The sequence below is a fragment of the Girardinichthys multiradiatus genome, chromosome 4 (assembly GCF_021462225.1).
Source record: "Girardinichthys multiradiatus isolate DD_20200921_A chromosome 4, DD_fGirMul_XY1, whole genome shotgun sequence".
Lineage (NCBI taxonomy): Eukaryota > Metazoa > Chordata > Actinopteri > Cyprinodontiformes > Goodeidae > Girardinichthys > Girardinichthys multiradiatus.
The window spans coordinates 7,504,834-7,528,914 of record NC_061797.1 but is presented as its reverse complement, the minus strand read 5'-3'; the positions used below and the strand labels follow the sequence as shown (position 1 = coordinate 7,528,914).

Sequence of the window (24,081 nt, the reverse complement as noted above, 5' to 3'; positions counted from 1 at the left end):
CTAACAGATTTTCTTTACCAGTCCCAGAAACAGGCACTGTTTTTGACTGCTCTGCCTATTGAATTGATGTCAGAAAAATTTGACCAACCAGTTGCGGCGCTGGGAAAAATGTTGAAAATATCAGTAAACAAATGTGAATGGCTCCATTTTTGATTGATTGAAAGTACAGTAAAAGTTAAAATCAGAACTGCAAACAAATCTGCAATCAAATGTTAGTATAATGTACTTTGCATTCAAAATGAAAAAGACTGTCTAATGTCTTTGGCTGTCTACTTAATGACAGACCTGAACATGTATGCTCAAAACGCATATTTTAATCAAATCTTCATTTGTTTTAAAGATCTGCCATGTGTCCCTTAATTATCCTCTGCCGTTAGAGCCCTGAAAGTCTATGGATATCTTTTTTATTGGGATTTCAGATAGGCCTGTCATTTCCTGTATTCAGCTCTAAAATAAACATTGAAAAAGATAATTTTTTAGCCCATGTGTCTTGTCCATATTTAGCCTAAACAAGCGTTAAAAGGCAGGTTTGGCTCACTAAATTGATCAAGCCTGCTGACACTTTTCAAGCACTAGGCATGACATTCGCACACCTTTCTCAGACACTGAACATATGTTTTATTAAAAAGAAAAAACAAGCTAAAATTTGAAGTGGCTTAGTGAAGAGACAAAATGCAAATAAACATAGTGCATGTACAGGAAAGACATACTAGGGGGCATTGACAAAATGCACCTTATTTGTCACCATCTTGACAAATCTTTCCTCATAGTACTGCAACCAGACTTGGACTTTTATAAAACTTATCTTATACTCTTATCCATTTGCACTACATGAATAATTTGGTTTAATTAGGCCTCCCATTGGTAATCAGAAAGGAACACTCATACAACTGGAGTTGGAAGAATAAAACATAAAGGTTGCTCCAATCGGAGTAGGAAAGTCAGCAGTTTATCTGCAGCCAAGGCCTGTAGATCCAATATGGCTGCCTTGCATATAAAACTTACTGATAGCCACCATAATAAAACAAACAAAACTGTCCATTCTCCTTTAGTGAATATGTTGCTAGAGTACTTGAACTTAAAAATGAAAGAAATGTGGTGTTATTAGCCGATAATGCATTTAGCCTGGTCACTGTGCATATCAATTAACAAATGGCACTGCTTTTCAGCAGTTAGACCTACAGCAAGGTTATGTTGGGTTTGATGTCATTCCCAAATCCAACTTTCAACTTATGAGGTAAATAGAACACTGCACAAGTAGCCACCAGATTCAGCGTCCTCAGCTTCAGTTTCTGCTATCAGATCTTGAACTTTTCTCCAGTGCGGTCTTATCAGTGTGCCTAAACAATTCATGTTTTCATGGTTCGTTTCTTGGTATTTGCCTAGTAAAGAATTGAAACCACAATTTTCTCTGAGGGCAACCCAAGTACCACCAGTTGTAGCCCATACGTTTTTACCACAATTGAAGAACCAAGAATAAAGATGTTTATACTGTTGACATTGAAGGGATGGTTGGGTTTATTAGCAGGGGGTTGTGTGAAGTAGTCAGTGTCATATTTGTGGTAAACAGTGGTCAGTATTGGTAGGCTGTGGGAAGAGCAAGGCCAAAAAAAAAAACTCTTGAGATTGAGCTTTTAACTTCCTGAGCTTCATTTGGAAAAAGTTTGGAAATATATAAAAAGAAATCAGACAAAGAAAAGCTCTATAAATAAAGTAATGGCCAAGTCTACATGTGGACATAGCTGACATGAGTTTGTAGAAGTTTTACCAGATCCTTGTTGGGTACAAACACAGATTCATATGCAGAGTCAAACAGATGTATGCTGATTTCAGCAAAGTGGATTTATGAGAATGCACTTTTTTCTTCCTCTTTCTACTTATCTTCCTCTTTCCCTCCCTACTCCTCCCTTCCTTTTCCGTGCCTCAGCAGGACCTCCACCTACTGTGGTCTTTGACTCCGCTACATGCATCATATATAACCTGGATTTTGTGTTGCAAATAATTTTATAACCAAAATTAGATATTTATTGGGTAGCACAGTGCTATGTTGTCAGCTGTGGGTTTTCACATGGTAGGCAAATTCCTGGCTTTTAACTGCAGTGTGAAGATGTGTGTGCATGGTTTTCTGTCCAACATGTCACTGTGATGGACTGGCGACCCGTCCAGAACGTGGCCTGCATGTGTTTTCACCTACTTGCTTACTTGCATTATGTGGTTGGTGGTTGATGTGCATCTCTCCAGCCTATGTATCAGTACTCTAGTAATATATCTGTGTCACAGGGCTTATAAAATGAAGGGGGTCAGTTGCAAGGTCAGCTGACTGCAGTGGACACAGGAGAATATTATGTTGATATTGGCACAAATATGCTAAAATATTAACATTTCAAACTTTGGAGAGACATTATTTCAGAGCAATAACTGAATGTTTACTTGATTTCCATGAGGATTCAGAATCACTAACTTTGTAGACTAAAGAAAAGGTATTTAAAATTTTGATGAGCTTCAGACCCATTAGAACATGAATTAATTATAACAAAAATATCACTGTCTTTTTTTCTGTCTGAGAGGCGTTTTTGTCTTGAGATTTTAACTGTTTTAGTCTGCTAAGTTTAAAATTATTGTGGGATGCCATTTCAGTTAATAATATGAAATGATATATGACATACTTTGACATGATTTTCAAAGGCTCTGCGGAAGTCATGTCTCCTTTTCGGATTACAATTGTATGAGCCTTCTCATCCTGAGGGTCTGATGCTCAAGAGTGGTTCAATAGTTGTTTCTAGCCTTAGCCTTCATAATCTGGTAGATTTCCCAACTTCCTGCAGTTTCTTTTTACAGTTATATGCTCTGTAGATCCTTTTTTTTAATTTTTCCACTAAACATGATGTCCATTTTCAATTGGACTTGTATATTACCCAGACAAAACATAGAGGTGAGAGCCAGTTGACCCAGTTGAATTTTGATTATTGTTCCAAGCCAGGCTCCCGTTACTCCTCATAGTTAACTCACAACAAACCCTTGAGGGCAATTACTATGGGGCCATTGAGAAACCTACAGACATGGGACCGATGTTTCAACTAGTATGCGGTCCACTTGTAAATGTTACCTCAGTTGTGGCATAGATTTGTTTCCATTTTGTGAAAACTGATAAGAGGACCAATGAGGACAGGTAGTACACAAACAGATTTAACCATTAGATCGGAGTTAAGGTCACAATTTTGTAAATCATATATTTTCAGGTGGAAATGTGCATGGATGCAACAACAGAAATTAGTTTTATAGTAAATATAAGTGTTTTTCAGCCAATAGTTACCTAAAACATTTGGCTTAAAGGCCTAACCTTTTGTGCTAATATCTAACATTATCCTTTTTATCCTAATATATGTCCGCCTGACCTGACCTGTACCTAACCGCCTATATGATCATTTTGTACATTTGCTAAGAGCTATAGAAATAAGGTTTTTGTTTTACTATCACAATATTTAAAATTCTATATGGCAAAGTACACAGAAGGTGTTCAGTGCAGATATTGTACGTTTCCTTGGTTATTTATACATATTCTCTGATTTCTATAACTGTCTTCAAATTGACTCAGTGTATAAATGCATTGAAGATAGCAATTCTAGAGCTATCAATTTGAGACTTTTCCTCAAATAAACTAAAAAAAGAAATGTTTGTGTATTTAAAAAAATAAATTCTTGTGTATTTGTTAATTGTCATTATTAATCACTGAGAGATTTATCACAACTAGTGTGATGAATCAGTCATAAGAAGTATGTCAAGAAATCCAATCTAATATCAATGCAGAAATATATTCCTCGATTAAAATTTCCATCACTGCTTTGCTGGACACCCAGAAGAAATTCCAGAAGGTTTATGCTGGCCAACCATCTGCTTTGCATGAATTCCCTGGACATGCATGCTTCACCATAGAAAAAAAGAAGGATATACACAAAATCATATATTCATGGGTGACTGACAGTCAAAATGCTCATTTGCATTCAAGGTGTAGATGTTTCCTTCTGCCAGTCTGTTTTATTGCAGATTCACCAACAACACACCACAGCATTTTTAGCTGAAAATTCAAATCAACATTTTTCATATATGTATTAGAGCTCTAAACATGCAAGATAAAAAGCCAAACTAACAAGGAAAGATAAGTGGTTTTAGGGGTCAGAGACAGATCTTGCTGACTGCAACACTTTTTATCTTTTCTTTTGATTAGATCACACGCTTCAGCCAATCTAAAGTCTATGAACTGTCAGCCCTTTTAGTTGTTGCAGGAACATATATTTCTTGTCCCTCTCTGTTGAAAAAAGCAACTGTAGCCATGTAGAATTTCCAGGAAGTATCTTAGTTTTTGCATTTTTGCATTATTAATAGACTTTTTTTAAGCTTCTTACACATTTTTGTTGTTTCTGATGTACATGTAAGGGAAGTTGTAACTTGGCTTGAATGATTTATTCTGTTAGTGAAACCTTGATAACACTTAATATTGAGTGGCCCCTATATGAAGGCTAGTTGCAAACTTAAAAGTGCATACACTCAAAATACAATGTCTTAAGGTATTGTTGAAACAATTTAACCTTATATGATTATTCATACATTTACAGTATTTGTCAATCAACAAACACTTGTCATAATGGTTTTCAGGTATTTGTATAGAAAACCGCTGTATTATCATTTGGAATGACAAACTTAAATCCAACAGGGTTTGTTCACCTGCTGCAAAATGTACAAACTTTGCAGTTTTGCTCTTTTTGTACCTTTTAGAGGTTGAAAATTGAGCTGAAATTCTCCACTGCAGGACAAATAAAGCATTATTCTATTCTATTCTATTCTATTCTCTCTTATGTGTATAACATGGAGGTAAGAAGGGACCACTTAGTTATGAAATAGGGTATAAATTGCCAAAGGCTTGACTTGTGAATGTGAAAATTTGTGAAAGGAAAGGCACCTCCCTGTTGTTTTTTTTCGTCCTTGCCTTTAAGCGTTTCCAAATGTCCTAGCTGTACCAGGAAAGCAAATTTGGGAAATTTGGCAGGAACAGTTGTTTCAGACTTTCCTCATTAAATAACTAAACTAGAGAGACAGAAACTCAACAGAGCAAAAGAGCTGGAAGTAAAGGGGTTAGTTTTCTCACTGAGACCAACCATGGTTGTTCATCTTTTCAGAAGCCAATGACAATTATGGCCCATGACTCTGGCCCATACGGCAGAACTGAAGATGCTCTGTCAAAGCATGTCATTACTCCAATCTGTGGTGTGTTGCGGATGTCTGTGTGGTCCAAGGGACTTCCCAACAAGTGGTTGTTGAGGTTTCACTGGATGTTAACAGAAAGTGAAGAAAACACAGATGTCTCACCCATTGCTCCATCCAGTTCTTGGTTAATCACTCACAAACCTTTTCAGGACAGCTGTAATACATGTCAAAATAAAACAAAAACTTGAATTGGCTGATGTGACGTGACAAGTCAAAGTAATTCATAGTGAAAAAAACTGACTATATATTACAGAGATGTAATATGCATGAAGCTTGTTTTGAATAAGCAAAATGTGATCTAAGGAGAGCGATCAGCATTGAACTAGAACCAATGTGGTGAAAGACCACAGAGCATGCAAGAAACCTTGGTGAGGTCTAATCTAATGTTTTTACTAAATTAGAATATTATCACCTTAAGCACATTAAAGACATGAAATTATTGTTGTGGTGTCTATACACTGTAAAAAATCAATAAGGCAGCAGCTGCTCATCCAAAATGCTGCTGTCAGAGTCCTGACAATGAAATCTGGCAGTAGCTTGGACAGGAAATGTTTTTCAAAATCATTTCACGGCAATTCTTAAGCCACTGCACTGGCTCCCAAACCCCCCCCCCCCCCCCCCCCAAAAAAAACAACAGCACATTTTAAAATGTTGCTGGATAATGGAGCACTAAATGGTCTTGGGTTGAAATACATTTCTGAGTTGCTTATCAATCCGAACTGTGGACCATGTAGAACTCTGAGGTCATCACCGACCAGGACACTCCCTGGTCAAAGGATCACAACTAAACAAAGCAGGTAGTATTTATGTTCTATACTCATTAGCTCTGAAACAAACATCCTGAACAATACTTTTTAAAAGCTTAAAGGTTTTTGTTATTTTAATGTCTTTTTTGTAATGTGTAAAGCACTCTGGAATTCCTTGTGTATGAATGGTGCTGTATAAATAAACTTGCCTTGCCTAAAGTCATGAACAACCCACCAACATTTACATTATCATACAGGTTCGATTTAATTCCTATTCAGTCATGAATGAGAGGTTCAGTGAAGTCTGATCATGTTCTTTCGTTTAAAATGGAGGTCTGTGAAGAATCCTTCTAGTCTCTTCTTAAACCCACCAATCTATGTCACAATTTCTGTCCCAGTGTTTGGTTAAAACTTCCAAACTTCTGTCCCAGCAGCTTAAACCCAGCATTTGGGTTTAAAAGACCCAAAATGTTATGCCCCTTTTCCACTGACTTGATTTGGCCCGACTTGGCTCCACTTGGCTCGCTTCGCGAGCATTTCCATTACTGTTATTTCAGTACCGGTACCTATTTTTTGGTATCTCCTTCTTAGCAGGGCTAAGCGAAGCTGAGTCGGTACTGTACGTGGCGTGAACAAACGACTGTTCACTGATTGGCCGTGGGCGCGGCCAGCCGTAAGAGTCGACCTGCAAAAAAAACAAGCGCAATTTTCAAACGTGCATTCGAGCGAGTGAAAGAAACATATGATGGAGTCTGCACAGTTATCCAGAAAGGTCATCCCTTGGAGCAAAGATGAGGTGCAAGCTTTTCTGGCGATCATAGGAGACTGCAATATTCAGCGGTAGCTGGATGGGGCGACAAGGAATGAAAAGGTGTTTGTTGATGTAGCTAATCAAATGGCCAGCCAAGGTTTTTACCACACATTGCGGCAGTGCTTCATTCGCGGTTATGCAGCACGACACATGATGCTTTAAAGCCGCGCCTCCAGGAGGTGTTCCCTTCAGCGGAGCGAAAGCAGGAAATGCAACACACAACGTGCAGAGCCGTGCGGAGCTGTTCCGGGCTAGCCAAATCGAGCCAGTGGAAAAGGGGCATTAGTATGTAGATTCCCTCTGCTGTTTATGACATATATACATGCACAGACCAACAGCAGGTCTGAGCAGTTCTTTAGAAGAAGCTTTGGGGTGTTACTCATCTGTAACTTTGTAACAGTGCCAGAAGATTTAAATCAATTATTGTCTTGAGCAAAATAAGCGTTTCTTACAATTCGTTTATTTATTTAAAACAGTTATTAATGCTAGATGTTATAGTTAGTTAAAAATAGACTGGGCATAAAAAAAACATGAAATACATTTTACACAGAAACAAATACTTGCATTTACGGCATTTAAGCATACCACATGATATGTGGAACAATGTGTTTTGAAAAGACACAAGTGAGGATGGTTTGCCAAGATTCACAGCCCAATGTTTTTGTGAAAAACAAACTGAAAGAGTATTCATGCAAACAAACAAACTACCAAGCATGGTGGTGGAGGGGGGATGATGTTGGATTGTTTTACAGCCACAGGACCTGGTCATAGAAAATGAACATGATCATGTCAGGCTTTCTGTCTAATCTAAGTAGATTATAACTAAAACGCTGGCATGTTAAACGACAATGAGTCCAGACCACAGGCTCAAATGTTCCGACAAGGCCATGATGCAGTTTTTTCATAAAACAGCAAACCTCAGTGAATGGAGGCCAGTTTTTAGGGACATGGACATAATTCCTCCTCAATGAAGCAACGGACTGATGAAGTCACAGAAAAGATAGAGACTGCGCATTAGTGCTGCTTTTGCAGATTTTGTACTTAAAATTAGCCTGACTGATTTAGCCTATTAATATTTTCATAGCAAAACACACCATTGAAACCCCGCCCCCCCTCCCAAGATGCCAGTGGGACAACAGAATCATAGGACATGCAAAGGAGCATCTCCCTCGTTAGAGCTCGTTAAAGTCTCTGAGGTCGTTAGGGTCCCGAGGCTCGTTACAGCCCGCAGAGATGAATGGGGAGGACTGGTTTGTCGGAGGCATAGAGGCTGCTTGGGAGTAAGCCAAGGCAGCCTCAGTCAGTGAGCCCTTTGTCGGGCCTGTCAAAGCGTTCTCATCAACCTCAGCTGTTCACTGTAAAACATACTGATCATTATGAACATGCTAGAGACTTACACTGAGAATAACAATGAGTGTGGCAAATCAATATTCTGTTGTTAATCTCAAAAATAAAGTCAATGGATGAAAAGAGATCTCTTCATGCTCTAAATATCAGACATGGCCTACATTGATTATTGACTACAGTGCTGAGTTACTTGGTGGTCTAATAAAACGGACTTTAGCAACATTTGTCATATCGTGCAGTCTGCTTTTTTATAAAAGTGCCTTCGTACGGGATAATGTCAAAAATCAACCAGAATGTGAATGCTGTTTGTATTATTATTCCACAAGGGTTTTGAGCCTGCCCAAAACATCCTTTGGAAGGATGTAGTGGCTTGTTATTGTGATCACAGCGTATTGGGGTCCTGGGTGGAACAAGTCTGAGCATGGTGGCAGGTGGCAGCTTAACAAAAAGTGGAGATTTTGCACACATGTGGCTTGGTAGAACTTGAACATGAGGTCACCTCCTAGGTCAGCACTGACCAAAATGCTGTGCAATAAAAGGCAGAAATCTTTAATGAAAAACAATTAAATATCACAATATGCATAAACTAAAAAGAAAAGTATAAAATGCAATCATCTAAAAATGTCAGCTGGAATCAGATGACAAGGAAAAACTGTACTGACTGAGCTGTTCTTTCAGCACACAGGTGGATCCTAATATGTTCTAAGCAAGCTGTGCCAGGCTTGGTCTAGACATTATTAGAATATGTTTTGCTATATACTGGTCCTTCTCAAAATATTAGCATATTGTGATAAAGTTCATTATTTTCCATAATGTCATGATGAAAATTTAACATTCATATATTTTAGATTCATTGCACACTAACTGAAATATTTCAGGTCTTTTATTGTCTTAATACGGATGATTTTGGCATACAGCTCATGAAAACCCGAAATTCCTATCTCACAAAATTAGCATATCATTAAAAGGGTCTCTAAACGAGCTATGAACCTAATCATCTGAATCAACGAGTTAACTCTAAACACCTGCAAAAGATTCCTGGGGCCTTTAAAACTCCCAGCCTGGTTCATCACTCAAAACCCCAATCATGGGTAAGACTGCCGACCTGACTGCTGTCCAGAAGGCCACTATTGACACCCTCAAGCAAGAGGGTAAGACACAGATAGAAATTTCTGTACGAATAGGCTGTTCCCAGAGTGCTGTATCAAGGCACCTCAGTGGGAAGTCTGTGGGAAGGAAAAAGTGTGGCAGAAAACGGTGCACAACGAGAAGAGGTGACCAGACCCTGAGGAAGATTGTGGAGAAGGGCCGATTCCAGACCTTGGGGGACCTGCGGAAACAGTGGACTGAGTCTGGAGTAGAAACATCCAGAGCCACCGTGCAAAGGCGTGTGCAGGAAATGGGCTACAAGTGCCGCATTCCCCGGACCTGGGCTACAGAGAAGCAGCACTGGACTGTTGCTCAGTGGTCCAAAGTACTTTTTTCGGATGAAAGCAAATTCTGCATGTCATTCAGAAATCAAGGTGCCAGAGTCTGGAGGAAGACTGGGGAGAAGGAAATGCCAAAATGCCAGAAGTCCAGTGTCAGTGATGGTCTGGAGTGCCGTGTCAGCTGCTGGTGTTGGTCCACTGTGTTTTATCAAGGGCAGGGTCAATGCAGCTAGCTATCAGGAGATTTTGGAGCTCTTCATGCTTCCATCTGTTGAAAAGCTTTATGGAGATGAAGATTTCATTCTTCAGCACGACCTGGCACCTGCTCACAGTGCCAAAACCACTGGTAAATGGTTTACTGACCATGGTATCACTGTGCTCAATTGGCCTGCCAACTCTCCTGACCTGAACCCCATAGAGAATCTGTGGGATATTGTGAAGAGAACGTTGAGAGACTCAAGAACCAACACTCTGGATGAGCTAAAGGCCGCTATCGAAGCATCCTGGGCCTCCATAAGACCTCAGTAGTGCCACAGGTTGATTGCCTCCATGCCACGCCGCATTGAAGCAGTAATTTCTGCCAAAGGATTCCCGACCAAGTATTGAGTGCATAACTGTACATGATTATTTGAAGGTTGACGATTTTGTATTAAAAACACTTTTCTTTTATTGGTCGGATGAAATATGCTAATTTTGTGAGATAGGAATTTTGGGTTTTCATGAGCTGTATGCCAAAATCATCCGTATTAAGACAATAAAAGACCTGAAATATTTCAGTTAGTGTGCAATGAATCTAAAATATATGAATGTTAAATTTTCATCATGACATTATGGAAAATAATGAACTTTATCACAATATGCTAATATTTTGAGAAGGACCTGTATAGTGTGGAGGAGTGCAGTCTTAGGGGAAAGTCCTAACAGAGTGGTGATCACCTTCACACTGAAGAGGGTTTCCAAATTTGCCATGATCTAAAAGACTGTTTAGGTCATGGAGAATGTAGTGAGGTGAAGGCACCTAACCATGCTGTGGTGACGTCATGTATGAGCAACGACTGTCAGGCTTTTAGGCCCGTTTTTAAACAGTAGCTCAAGCCCATAGTCCAGAACCAGCAGTCCTTTAATTGTGGAGCACTGGTAGCTAATTCTGCTAATAAGATCATGCACATTGATAGCTTCCTGTGTATGGCGGTATGTATTACATGACATTCATCTGTTCTGTTGTTCCACAACATCCTTCCCACACTCCAGATGTTTCACTGATAGGGCACCTATGAGCTGTTGCCTTGCAGCACAGGGACACAGCAACACACATGTGGTTTCCTCTTTCCTTTCATCACTGTCTTTAGGTAGGAATTAGCCGCTGCACTTCATCAATTATGCATTGAGGGAGCCTCTTTCTCATTTTCTCATCTCTGCTTTGTGCTGAATTTTTTTTTTCTTTAGAATAAATCTCCAGCCTCTGTGGTTGGAGAAGGGCTTTACTAAAGTGGAGGGAGTCATAAAGAAAAGAAATGCAGATAGAATCACAATGTTTATGGTTGATACCAAACACAACACCCTCAGCACTTATTGGCAACCCCAGTAAAAATGTATAAAATAACCCAAAAATATATTCAGCTTATATTGCAGTCGCAAAATCTGACAGTGAAGACATTGGCAAAATCTAATCTAATTCATTTGAATATATTTATTTAATAGGGGAATAAGCACTGGTTCCATGTTTTGCATTCCTAACAATTCCTAAGGGAATGTAACTGCAGAATGTGGTAACTATATACACATTAAATTTTTAGAGATGATCAGAGAGTTGAGGAGCTTTTAATCCATGACTTCCTGTTTCCCTGGGATATAAATATGACACATCATTGAGGACATTTTCTGTCTTCATAATGTGATGGACAGGCAAAATATCCTGGAAGCAGAGATGGATGGATGGATGGATGGATTTCTTTTCCAGGGAAGCTAAAAGTTGTGCAGGTGGAGCAGGGATTTCTAATATCAACAGAAGCCTTGAAAATATGTATTCATGTGAAAATGAAAGTTCAGACTATCATTGAAATGATAGTCTGATCATGTCCAGAATATGTAAGTTACTTTGATGGGACATTTAACTACAGAACAGATAAAGCATTACATCTGAGAAACCTTTCTAGAGATTATCTATGTGGCATTATTCTTTTGGGAGGAACACAGCCATTGCCAACCTTCATAAAAATAAATTTGATCCTTTCTGGGAATATTTCTAGGCAGTCGATTATGTATATAAAGTACTTTGAAATTAGCCTCTTTTGTTGGATTCTTGTGAATCTCTTAATGAATGAATTGCCTCAGTTATATGACAAAAAAAGAGCAAATCTCTAATCTCTCACTGCCTCCACCTTTTCCCTCTCTCCCTCTGTCTCTCCTGCTGGATTTCCTCTGTTTTTCTGTCTTGCTGTGGGGGAAACAAAGGGAACAAAAGAATGAGAGGAGACATTAAGCTCTTCGTCCACTGTGGTGAGTGGTGGTGTAGGGCTCTCAATAGAAAGCTGGCCAGACTAGGCGGACTGATGCTATGAGAACTAGGCCAGAGGACTGTTGACAGCACACCAGAGTCTAAAGTCATAGAGGGGGATAAAGTGAATGATTTCTACAAAGAAGAGTGCTGAGAGATAAAGAAAAAATAACACATTGTTTCATCTGAGGAATTTTTATTTGGCAGGATAAAAGTAGACTCAAGGGTCTTGGCTTTTAAAACACATAAGATCAGTCAAACACAGTTTACCTACTAGTTATATACATGCACTTGATGGAGGCCAGTTTTAATAATTAAACTGGAACTAAATACAGTTATGTGGTTCAAGCCTTCCGGCACACGTCCCTTTTCATTGTAGAGCAAGCATCAATTTATGTTAAAAACTAATAAATAATAGAAGGAAAGCACATAAACAAAGATGATAACTGGGAACATGAACTGTAAAGTGAACGTTTTGGGTTCAACACAGCACAGTTTACATGCAGCCCATAATGCCAATAAAAACAGGTCAACACAGTGAGATAAAATCTTAGCTGAGCAATGGAGTTCTTACATTTGTCACGAGAAATTTTGGAATGCTCCAAGTTCACTCAACAGTCTGCTCAACCGCCAAGTCTGTGCGATGTACAGATCCTTCTCAAAATATTAGCATATTGTGATAAAGTTCATTATTTTCCATAATGTCATGATGAAAATGTAACATTCATATATTTTAGATTCATTGCACACTAACTGAAATATTTCAGGTCTTTTATTGTCTTAATACGTATGATTTTGGCATACAGCTCATGAAAACCCAAAATTCCTATCTCACAAAATTAGCATATCATTAAAAGGGTCTCTAAACGAGCTATGAACCTAATCATCTGAATCAACGAGTTAACTCTAAACACCTGCAAAAGATTCCTCAGGCCTTTAAAACTCCCAGCCTGGTTCATCACTCAAAACCCCAATCATGGGTGAGACTGCTGACCTGACTGCTGTCCAGAAGGCCACTATTGACACCCTCAAGCAAGAGGGTAAGACACAGAAAGAAATTTCTGAACGAATAGGCTGTTCCCAGAGTGCTGTATCAAGGCACCTCAGTGGGAAGTCTGTGGGAAGGAAAAAGTGTGGCAGAAAACGCTGCACAACGAGAAGAGGTGACCGGACCCTGAGGAAGATTGTGGAGAAGGGCCGATTCCAGACCTTGGGGGACCTGCGGAAGCAGTGGACTGAGTCTGGAGTAGAAACATCCAGAGCCACCGTGCACAGGCATGTGCAGGAAATGGGCTACAAGTGCCGCATTCCCCAGGTCAAGCCACTTTTGAACCAGAAACAGCGGCAGAAGCGCCTGACCTGGGCTACAGAGAAGCAGCACTGGACTGTTGCTCAGTGGTCCAAAGTACTTTTTTCGGATGAAAGCAAATTCTGCATGTCATTCGGAAATCAAGGTGCCAGAGTCTGGAGGAAGACTGGGGGGAAGGAAATGCCAAAATGCCAGAAATCCAGTGTCAAGTACCTACAGTCAGTGATGGTCTGGGGTGCCGTGTCAGCTGCTGGTGTTGGTCCACTGTGTTTTATCAAGGGCAGGGTCAATGCAGCTAGCTATCAGGAGATTTTGGAGCACTTCATGCTTCCATCTGCTGAAAAGCTTTATGGAGATGAAGATTTCATTTTTCAGCACGACCTGCCACCTGCTCACAATGCCAAAACCACTGGTAAATGGTTTACTGACCATGGTATCACTGTGCTCAATTGGCCTGCCAACTCTCCTGACCTGAACCCCATAGAGAATCTGTGGGATATTGTGAAGAGAACGTTGAGAGACTCAAGACCCAACACTCTGGATGAGCTAAAGGCCGCTATCGAAGCATCCTGGGCCTCCATAAGACCTCAGCAGTGCCACAGGCTGATTGCCTCTATGCCACGCCGCATTGAAACAGTCATTTCTGCCAAAGGATTCCCGACCAAGTATTGAGTGCATAACTGTACATGATTATTTGAAGGTTGACGTTTTTTGTATTAAAAACACTTTTCTTTTATTGGTCGGATGAAATATGCTAATTTTGTGAGATAGGAATTTTGGGTTTTCATGAGCTGTATGCCAAAATCATCCGTATTAAGACAATAAAAGACCTGAAATATTTCAGTTAGTGTGCAATGAATCTAAAATATATGAATGTTAAATTTTCATCATGACATTATGGAAAATAATGAACTTTATCACAATATGCTAATATTTTGAGAAGGACCTGTAAATATTTTCATCGGAAGTTGCTCACTGGGATCCACTGGGGGTCTCTGTGGAGCACAATGGCTGTGCACACCGGCAGGTACAATATTAGTCCTAGTGAGATTGTGGCATCAAACACACAGCAGATAAAGAAAACGATGATTCAGATCATGAGCAGAGGAAAAACAGCAGCAAAAGCTTGATTTACATCAATACAGTGAGGAGAGATCTTCTGTTTTTCCGGTTTGAATAATTTATCACGCAGTGAAAACAAGGCTAGTCAAACTGGATTGCTATTCTGATAAGAATATTCTTTGTCATCTCTTTATTCTTTATTTTCCATTATTCTCTTCTCCTTCTTAGTGATCTCTACCACCGAATGTCCATCAATCTGTGCAAAGTCCTTTTGGCCAGTAGAATCTGATTTGGCTAAAGAAATTGTTGGCTTTGACAAATACAGAATTAGCCACATCCAAACAGATTGACCTATGCAAACAAAAACAGTGGAAAGGCTTTAAGAGATGAAATGCAATTTTTTATAATATCTGAAAAAGTACAGATATGCTAATAATTTCTTTCTGCATTGTATATTGTGGAAGGAAAACGCATGCAGTTGATGACGCAAGGTAGGCTCCCAAAATTGGTGGAAATGAGCGTCGGTTCTCAACAAAACACCAAAGTTCGGAGGCACCCAAACTGGACCGGTTCAAAAATGAGAGTTCTTTGGGTGGAAAAACGCCATGAGCGTACAACTGATCTTTCATTTTCTTGATGGTTAGTTTTAGACTTCACAGCTCCTTTGTCAGGTTTAGTAAAAGGTAGTGGTAGAATTTGAAATACTGCTTCCTTATGTTTTTCTGAAGCTTTCTGATCTTAAAGGTGTCGATGCTAATTGTTGGAGTGCAGCAGAAAATAACTGTTAGTCAACTTACGGCAACGAATGCTCCTGTACAAATGACAGCTCTACCTACATTAGGCTTACCCTACTGAAAATTGTACTTTCATTTTTCTAGCATGCAGAAACAGATATCAGAGGGCACATTAGAAGACCAGTTTCACTCTCTGAACAGACTTCATTGTCCTTGTAACAGTGTTTCTTACCATGTCGAATCTTTTCAGCATTATGAATCCCAAAGGAGAGAAACAAAGCCTTTTAAAAGTTGTTTTGTTTCTCTCGTTTCTCCTCATTAATGCTATATTGATGTCTTCATTAGCTAATAAAGTCGCAGAGGGATACATCTTTCAGTATATCCCTGGAGCAAAGTTATTTGAATGTGCATATTAATGTTTACTAGAGTTACTTCAAAAAGAAATTGTTTATAGCGTAAAAGCTGCATTTTTTGCTTTGTCAAGTCTTTGTGAAAACTACAAGCTAATAGAAAATGAGAACATAAATAGGTATTTGAACAATGAGATGCTTAAATGAAGGAAATGATTAGCTGGAGGTCTTATGAAAAAAAATCATAATTGTAATAATAAAAGGAAAATAGTTTATGTTAGGGTTTAATGGAGATGTGATAAAGGCAACAAAGGAAGAGAAGAAAAGTTAAAGGACCAGTGTTTCAGCCAGACCAAAACTGATGTTGGCGAGCTTCCAGCATCTTCTGGGTGAATGCTTCGGGTCAAGGGTCATTTGCTGATAGTTCAGCTTCATTAACAAAATATATATGTGCTATGAGTGAGTAATGGTCAAGATTATTTTTCCTGAGTTTTTTCTATTTCATTTTAAATCACCTATAAAGATACATTTGTTTTAATGTTTGCTGCCTGTTAAATCAGATTTCAGTAAATAGGACTTATACTGACTGCTGTTGTTAGCTCTGTGCCTTTGATCCTGCGTTCAAATCCTGGTCTCTACATTCCCTCTCGATGTCCTGCCTTTCCCCACAGTCATAGATCTTGGATTAATTGACTTGGTTGTTTGTCCTGTATGATGAATTGGCATCCTTTTCAGGGTATACCCTGCATCTTGCCCACTAAAATCTTAACACCAACACGTACAGGGATTAAAGGGGTTATAAAAAATGTCTTAACACTCTCAGTTGGAGTTCTTTACTGTGAAGTAAACAGTATAATGGGAAGCTGGATTATGTGGGGGAAGTATACAGAAAAGTAAAGAGGATGTGTACACTGCAGGATAATATTGTTTAGCTATCTTTCATAAAGGGAACATAAAAATTCTGTTCTGATGCTGCAGATTGATTAGTCTGAATTTGATCTTTCTGGACTGATTTACAATAACTGTTAAAAGACAAAAAAGTGTTTTCAATGTTAAACTGAGACAGCCAGCATAGTGTGTGGGTTTGTGTATATGTGCTCAGAGGTTAATCATGCATGCTGTGCATAGTTTTTTGTGACACAGGAAGTGGTGATGTAATAGTTGACAATACCAAAGCTTTTCACACCCTTGCTGTCTCCCTCTCAGAGTCCCTGATATGCTGATGTTTTTTCCCTCCCAGCTACCATGAGGCTCTGAGGTCCCCAGTCATGTGGGAGCGCAGGGTATGGTCGCAGGGTTTCAGGATCTCTTGAGACAAATACACATGTAGAGACAGTTACTGGGCATATAGCTTGCAGGCACGGAGCATTTTGACTTCTTTAACAGCAGAACATATGTAGCACTGCTGGTGGACCCAGATAAACAGCTCAAATGACACTTTCACTCTACCAGAAACTTAAGTCCTATTGCCATTTGTGATCAAAACCCTGCATAACAACAGGTAGTCTCTCAAGATCAAATTCTCACACTTATTACAAGTAGTTTATTATCTTTCATATATATAAAAAATACAAAATGAAATGAAATTGCTCCTCTTGTCCCAAGGACATCAAAGAAGTAGATTTCAAACAACACTTCAGGGTTAGAAGGATAACTGTGTCTGGAAAGCTGCAGGGGAATTTCCTAAGAAGTCACTTTAACTCTCAGCAATAATGTCCATCCAACAGTCTTCAATCACACTCCAAGGTAACCAACTGATGGTGGCAGCCAGTGGATGGTGATAGCCTAATTTACTATAGCTACTGCATCAAATTAATACCAGACATTCACCACAGCATCAGGATATCTCTCAGTACTCACCACATTGTTATCTATATGACGTTAGCTGCTGTTAGATGTTAGCTGCCAGCCCAGTTGTAAGTCCAGCTATATTCAGACATGTTGTTATGGAGACAGCCAAGTACAAAAACACAGCGATATCTTATTTGCAGGTTAACATGCTCCATGTGTACTTGCAGCTGTGAAGACTCCATGGTGTTGCCCAAATGATGAACATTGGGAAAGTAGTGTTATTATTTCCAAAAGATTAGCAGTAAGCTAACGACTCAACTGAACAGCCTCCTATCTTCAAGCACACCACATTGTGTGCCAGACGGGCCACTCAGTTGTTGGCCATAAAGCCCTCCCTTCAAAATTGAAAATCATTTTTCATCTTAATATCAGAAATGAACTTTAATGTTTACTTTGAAAACATAATGTAAGCAGCATCTTTTTCATTTAAGATAGTATGTTCTTTACTGCTTTAAATGGTAAAATTATAAGTATTATAATTTTACCATCTATACTACACCATGCTTATACCTAAATAAAACATATTTGTTTTACCGACTGAAAAAGGTTAGTGATTAAATGATCATATGTTCAACGTTTTGTCTGAAAATGTTTTTGACATTTTGTGTTTTTACTGATATGGGCAATCACTACAACATATCAAATTATTGTTTCTGGGAAAATGGGAAAAATACTATGTTTGGCAAATCCTTTAAAATAGATCCAGTTAAAGGCTCCAGATAACAACAGAGTAAACTGAGCTTGCGGGTTTATGTCAAGGGGGGCAGATACACTCACAGACACACTCAGTCGTCACTTGGTCTCCATGTTCTTTAGTTGGTTGGAACTGCTAGAAATATGCAAATGAAGTGCAGAGCTGGAGGGACTCATTCTGCATTATCTCTCATTTCCACTGCTTGAGCCCCAAAGGCTTTAAACACCCCGCAAAGATAGTCCTTTGGAAGAATCTGCAGCTATATGTGTGTGTGTGTGTGTGTGTGTGTGCATGTGATGGAGATGATAGAGGGGGTGGCCTTCAGTATAGTACCACGTGGACATTTACTGTGATTTCAGACCAAATTAGACCACATCAAACACACCGGATCAAAGAGTGTACAGCCGTTACTGTCTGTATGAGTGTGATGTCTAGGCTGTATACCCCACCCCCAACACAAACACAGTCACACCCTACACACACACACACAGCCACCCCAAACACACACACATATACATCTGTCCTTCCTACTATCTCCATTCAACCTTCATATTTTCAATCATTCCGATGTTTGACTTTTTTTTTTTTGGCAGATTCTCTCTGTCCTCTAAAGTCATTTCAACCTCACACTGAATAAAGACACCATACCTCACAAACAATTTGCAACCACTTAACAAGGTTGCAGGTTAACCTGGAGCAAGTATAATGTAACATATTCAGGGGGGTGTGTGATAAAGCAGAGATCCAGCTTAAAGAAGTGCTGGGGGGGGGGGGGGGGGGGGGGGGGGTCCATTAGAGACAAACCATCAGCTCCAAATTGGGTTAACAATCCGGGAATGTTCTCTATGCGCCCTTTGATGCTGCTCGATGCCAGTGGCTGTCGAGCACTTTATGTGTGCCTGTGTGTGTTTAAGGGCATGTGAGAGAGTGCATGCGTGTTCTGTGGTAGATGGATTAGATGGCTGGACCCGGAGGAGCTGAGGGTTTGGGGAGATAAAGAAAGAGGTGAATGAGGGGTGAAAGCTGGGAACGGGTACAGTGTACAAATGGAGGGGCAAATGACATGTGTGTGTGTGGGTGTGAGAGAGAGAGTATATGTTAATGCTTGTGAGGATGTACAGACAGGGAATTGAGTAAATGAGGTTGAAATCAAAGCAGAGAAACAGTGCAGGAGGCAATAGGACAGAGCATGAAGAACACAGTGTATATTACCCAATTTCCCTGAATAGAAACACAGAGATTGTGTTTAATCATTCTGAAAGTATCGGTAGAAGGAAGACGGAATATTTTAGTTATTTATTAGGAATTATTTGTCCAATGTCCTATTTTTTCTATGAATGTTATAATATTATCATGAATTCTATGACTTATTAGCATTATGTGCATGTTTCTGCTGTGAAGGAATGATATTTAGACACACAACTAACATTCAGTTTTGTTTCCTTTCATAAAGAGTTCAATCCCAGGTACAACAGAAATGGTGAATATTTGGAACAGTTGTAAAATACTGTTGGTGAGGTGGGGTTATTGTTCAGGCCAACAATTATTTTTGCTTGTTTACAACTGTTTGTGGCTATTTTGATATAACATTCTCTTGTGTGAGTTATGATATTTGAGATAAAATACATAAGAGGTATGACCACCTCTACCTAGAACTACAGATAAAGCAGACTTCATGACTCTCAGACATAGAGTTGAGTTGTAAACACAAAGACTTAAGACTTGACTTGGACTCTAGCTATGGGACTGGAGTCTCATGAATATATTTAAACGCACGTAAGCAAACCTGCATGATAAGCCACTTACTGCACATCTGACAGATAATGCACTTGTGCCGCTTTTCAGCTAGGCCCCACTCAGCTCAGTTCGGCATGGCTCCACTCGCATTTTAGGCTTTTCCATTAGTAACACTTATGTGGAATTGTTACTATTTTAGTACCTGCTTGCTTGCGGTCCCAGCCATACAGTCGTGCTGAAAACGCGACGTCAGAAGACTGTCATTCACTTATTAGGTGTTTGTATGTGTGTGTGCACACAGTCACGGCATACACATTATGATATGTAACTAATATCTTCAACTGTTTTATCGTTGTACACTGGGCTTATTGTGTATATGACCACTGTAGCAAGCTATCATTTGGTAGAGTTTGCATACCCTCACACGTTAGTTTTTTCCAATCCATGACTTTCCTCTCTCAGTTGTACTTTTATAGAGTGCTTCGTATTGCTGCCCGCAGTCTTCTCTGGCTTTTCTTTCACTCTGAGTCTGACAAAAAGCTATAGACTGAGCAGCAGGTCCTCCAATGTTGTTATGTGTGTGTCACATACAAGTCACATATTATTTTTCAGACATTTCTCGGACTGAACTCTTCATTAAATGATTGGTTTGCTTCAGTAGCCTACAACATGTTTATCTGAAGCAGTTTTTTCTTGATCCTTTCCAAAATAAAAGCACCTTCCCATTCTTTTCATCTAGAAGTTTGCCATTCTGTCCCATTCGATACTGTACATTTCACCTCACTCATTATTTGATCAATTTTTAAGGCAACTTTGAACTTTTCTGTTGTTCAAATCTAGAACATAGCTTCTAGGAAAGCCTACAAACCCACTCTACACTAAATAATGAAGGAGTATGCAATTTGAACACAGGGATGTACTACATAATCACAAAGGCAGGTAGGGTTTGTCAAAATAAAAGCACTTCCTTTTTAGAACTTTGACAACAGTTAACCCATTTCAGCTTTTTTCTTTGGCAATAGTTTTCAAAATAATTTACAGCTGCTCATTACCAATGTTTTGTACACTGAATATAATGTTTTTTAAAGGTCATCTTTAAATGTTCTTGCGGTAAATTAGGCTTAAGGATATTGCAGTACATTATTCATGTAAACATAAATAAAATTATATGTAGCATGATTTCAGTTTAGATATTTTTGGCTGATATTCTTTCTTTTCACATGTAAATTAAAGTGTTTTATTTGAGAGACTGTTATTTTCTGTACTGCTAGAAAGTGAACAAATAGGGTTAAACATCCTTCTGAAATGTTCTGTAATAAATTTTTCATGAATGCAAGCTCAGATATAAAACTCAAAATAGTCTATTTAATAGTCATCTTTGACATTTTCTGGACTTCTTGGATAGGGGGTAAAATGACTTTTGCTGCTTATAGGTGCTATTGAAATGTTAGCTGGTTTAGTTTGAGCACAGAGCATTGCTTATGAAACAATGAAAGAAATGTTATCTTCAGATTCAGATGCATGTTTCTGACCACATTCTTTTTTTGAGAAAAAGTTATACTATATTATAATATATTATAATATTTACCTAATATCATGCTTAAAAAGTCCAAAAAACATCCATTGTAGCTGAAATGTTTTTGTTTTTTTTACACAGGCTCATTCTGTATATAAAGTAGATAGAAATGTATGTGAAAAAAAAAATCCTTAATAATATATGTTTGTAAAAACACATTGTTTGTGTTGCCAGTGCTCCTATCCTGTGTGGGAGGACTTCAGCGCCAAGGCCACCAAGCTGCATTCCCAGCTCCGGTAAGCTTTAAAGAAATGAAATAGAAAACCGATGGTCCACTTAGAACACTTAAGTCTTCAAATAAAACTAAATATACAGCATGTTGCAAGAGTAATTATATACCTTAAACCTCTTCACATCTGGTCACATTATAACCAAAAACTTATATTTTGTAAATGTATGTAAATGTATTTTATTATAACTATACACTCACCGGCCACTTTATTAGGTACACCTTGCTAGTACCGGGTTGTACCCCCCTTTTGCTTTCAGAACTGCCATAATTTTTCGTGGCATAGATTCAACAAGGTACTGAAAACATTCCTCAGAGAGTTTGGTCCATATTGACATGATAGCATCACATAGATGCAGCAGATTTTTTGGCTACACATCCATAATGCAAATCTCCTGTTCCACCACATCCCAAAGGTGCTCTATTGGATTGAGATCTGGTGACTGTGGAAGCCATTTGAGTCCAGTGAACTCATTGTCATGTTCAAGAAACCAGTCTGAGATGATTTGTGCTTTATGACATGGTGGGTTATCCTGCTGGAAGTAACCATCAGAAGATAGGTACACTGTGGTCATAAAGGGATGGACATGGTCAGCAACAATACTCAGGTAGGCTGTGGCGTTGACACGATGCTCAGTTGGTACTAAAGGGCCCAAAGTGTGCCAAGAAAATATCCTCCACACCATTACACCACCACCACCAGCCGGAACCGTTGATGCAAGGCAGGATGGATCCATGCTTTAATTTGTTGACGCCAAATTCTGACTCTACCATCTGAATGTCGCAGTAGACCAGGCATCGTTTTTCCAATCTCCTATTGTCCAATTTTGGTGAGCCTGTGCGAATTGTAGCCTTAGTTTCCTGTTCTTAGTTGACAGGAGTGGCACCCGGTGTGGTCTTCTGCTGCTGTAGCCCATTCGCCTCAAGGTTCAACGTGTTGTGCATTCAGAGATGCTCTTTTGCATGCCTTGGTTGTAACGAGTGGTTATTTGAGTTACTGTTGCCTTTCTATCAGCTCAAACCAGTGTGGCCATTCTCCTCTGACCTCTGGCATCAACCAGGCATTTGCGCGCACAGAACTGCTGCTCACTGGATATTTTCTCTTTTTCGGACCATTCTCTGTAAACCCTAGAGATGGTAGTGCATGAAAATCCCAGTAGATCAGCAGTTTCTGAAAGACTCAGAGCAGCCCGTCTGGCACCAACAACCATGCCACGTTCAAAGTCACTTAAATCACCTTTCTTTCCCATTCTGATGCTTGGTTTGAACTGCAGTAGATCATCTTGACCATGTCTACACGCCTAAATGCGTTGAGTTGCTGCCATGTGATTGGCTAATGAGAAATTTGTATTAACGAGCAGTTGGATCGGTGTACCTAATAAAGTGGCCGGTGAGTGTATATGGTACAACAACACAGAACAGAGTATGATTGTGAATGAAAAGAAAATGATAAATTGTTTTAGAAATTTCATGTATCATGCTGTGGGGATTATTATTAAAAATTATTATTAAAAAATTGCAGTTCACTTTGTGTTGGTCACATAAAATCTCAATAAAGTAAGATGAAGTTTGGTTGGAGTATGGCAAAATGAGAAAACGTTGAAGTAGCATGAATGTAATATATCACTGGAAACATACTTCAGCAAATACAAATAGTGAACTTTAATATTTATGTTTGATATTTCTATTATGATCAATAAAGTTGTTATGATTTTATCCTATATAATCCATTAAGAACTATTTTTATCCTTATAGAACCACTGTCTTGGCTACTGTGGCCTTCCTGGATGCCTTTCAGAAAGTGGCAGACATGGCTACCAACACCAGAGGTAGGATGACAGCAAGTGTATGTCTGTTTGTTAAAGAAGGATCCAAAGGTCATCGATGAGAACAAAAATCTTACAACTGTTGGTTTTTGTGCAGTGTTCCTCTGCTTTCATGTTGTTGGAAGCATGCTCAACATTGCTGTATCAGTAAATATATTATCAGGTGAATGTGACATCATCAACCAGTCTGATAAACTAATGAAAATGTTTCCAGCAGCCAAGAGGTGCACATAGTCACAAATTTAAAAAGAAATATACAGCACTGATTACACAAACTGAAAATGATAGAAATCATGGTCTTTGAACAAAATTGGTTGGTCATTAGCAGAGAGAAACTTGATCTTTATATATAGAGCACTTGCGAAGAGATAGTCTGTGTCTCAATTGAAAGAATTCTGGTATCTTGGCGTCTTGTCCACAAGTAATGGTAGGATGAGGCTGGAGAAGGTAGACTGATTGGTGGCTCGTCTGCAGCAACGTGGACGCTGCTACAGTCTGTCATAGCAAAGAAAAAGCTGAGTCAAAAAGTGCAAATGTGAAATCACTAAAGTTCATGAGATGTAGATCCTAACCTATAGAGATCTCAGATACAAGTGGCTGAAATAAGATTCTGTGAGATT

The 24,081-nt window shown here is 39.1% G+C and overlaps 1 protein-coding gene and 1 long non-coding RNA gene across 2 annotated transcripts in view; one reads left to right on the top strand and one right to left on the bottom strand.

Moving 5' to 3' along the window:
• Positions 1–24,081, top strand: part of mtss1lb (MTSS I-BAR domain containing 2b) — an 89,941-nt gene that overhangs the window by 3,195 nt on the left and 62,665 nt on the right. The window contains exons 2-3 of the mRNA XM_047362737.1: positions 21,581–21,642; positions 23,391–23,464. Of these exons, the coding sequence (XP_047218693.1) occupies positions 21,581–21,642; positions 23,391–23,464 (136 nt within the window). The remainder of the gene's footprint in view (positions 1–21,580; positions 21,643–23,390; positions 23,465–24,081) is intronic.
• On the bottom strand, positions 23,544–24,065 carry LOC124866792. Its single transcript, XR_007037919.1, has 2 exons — positions 24,034–24,065; positions 23,544–23,956 (listed from the first exon to the last, which is right to left on the bottom strand). It is a non-coding gene; the product is annotated as an uncharacterized LOC124866792 (long non-coding RNA).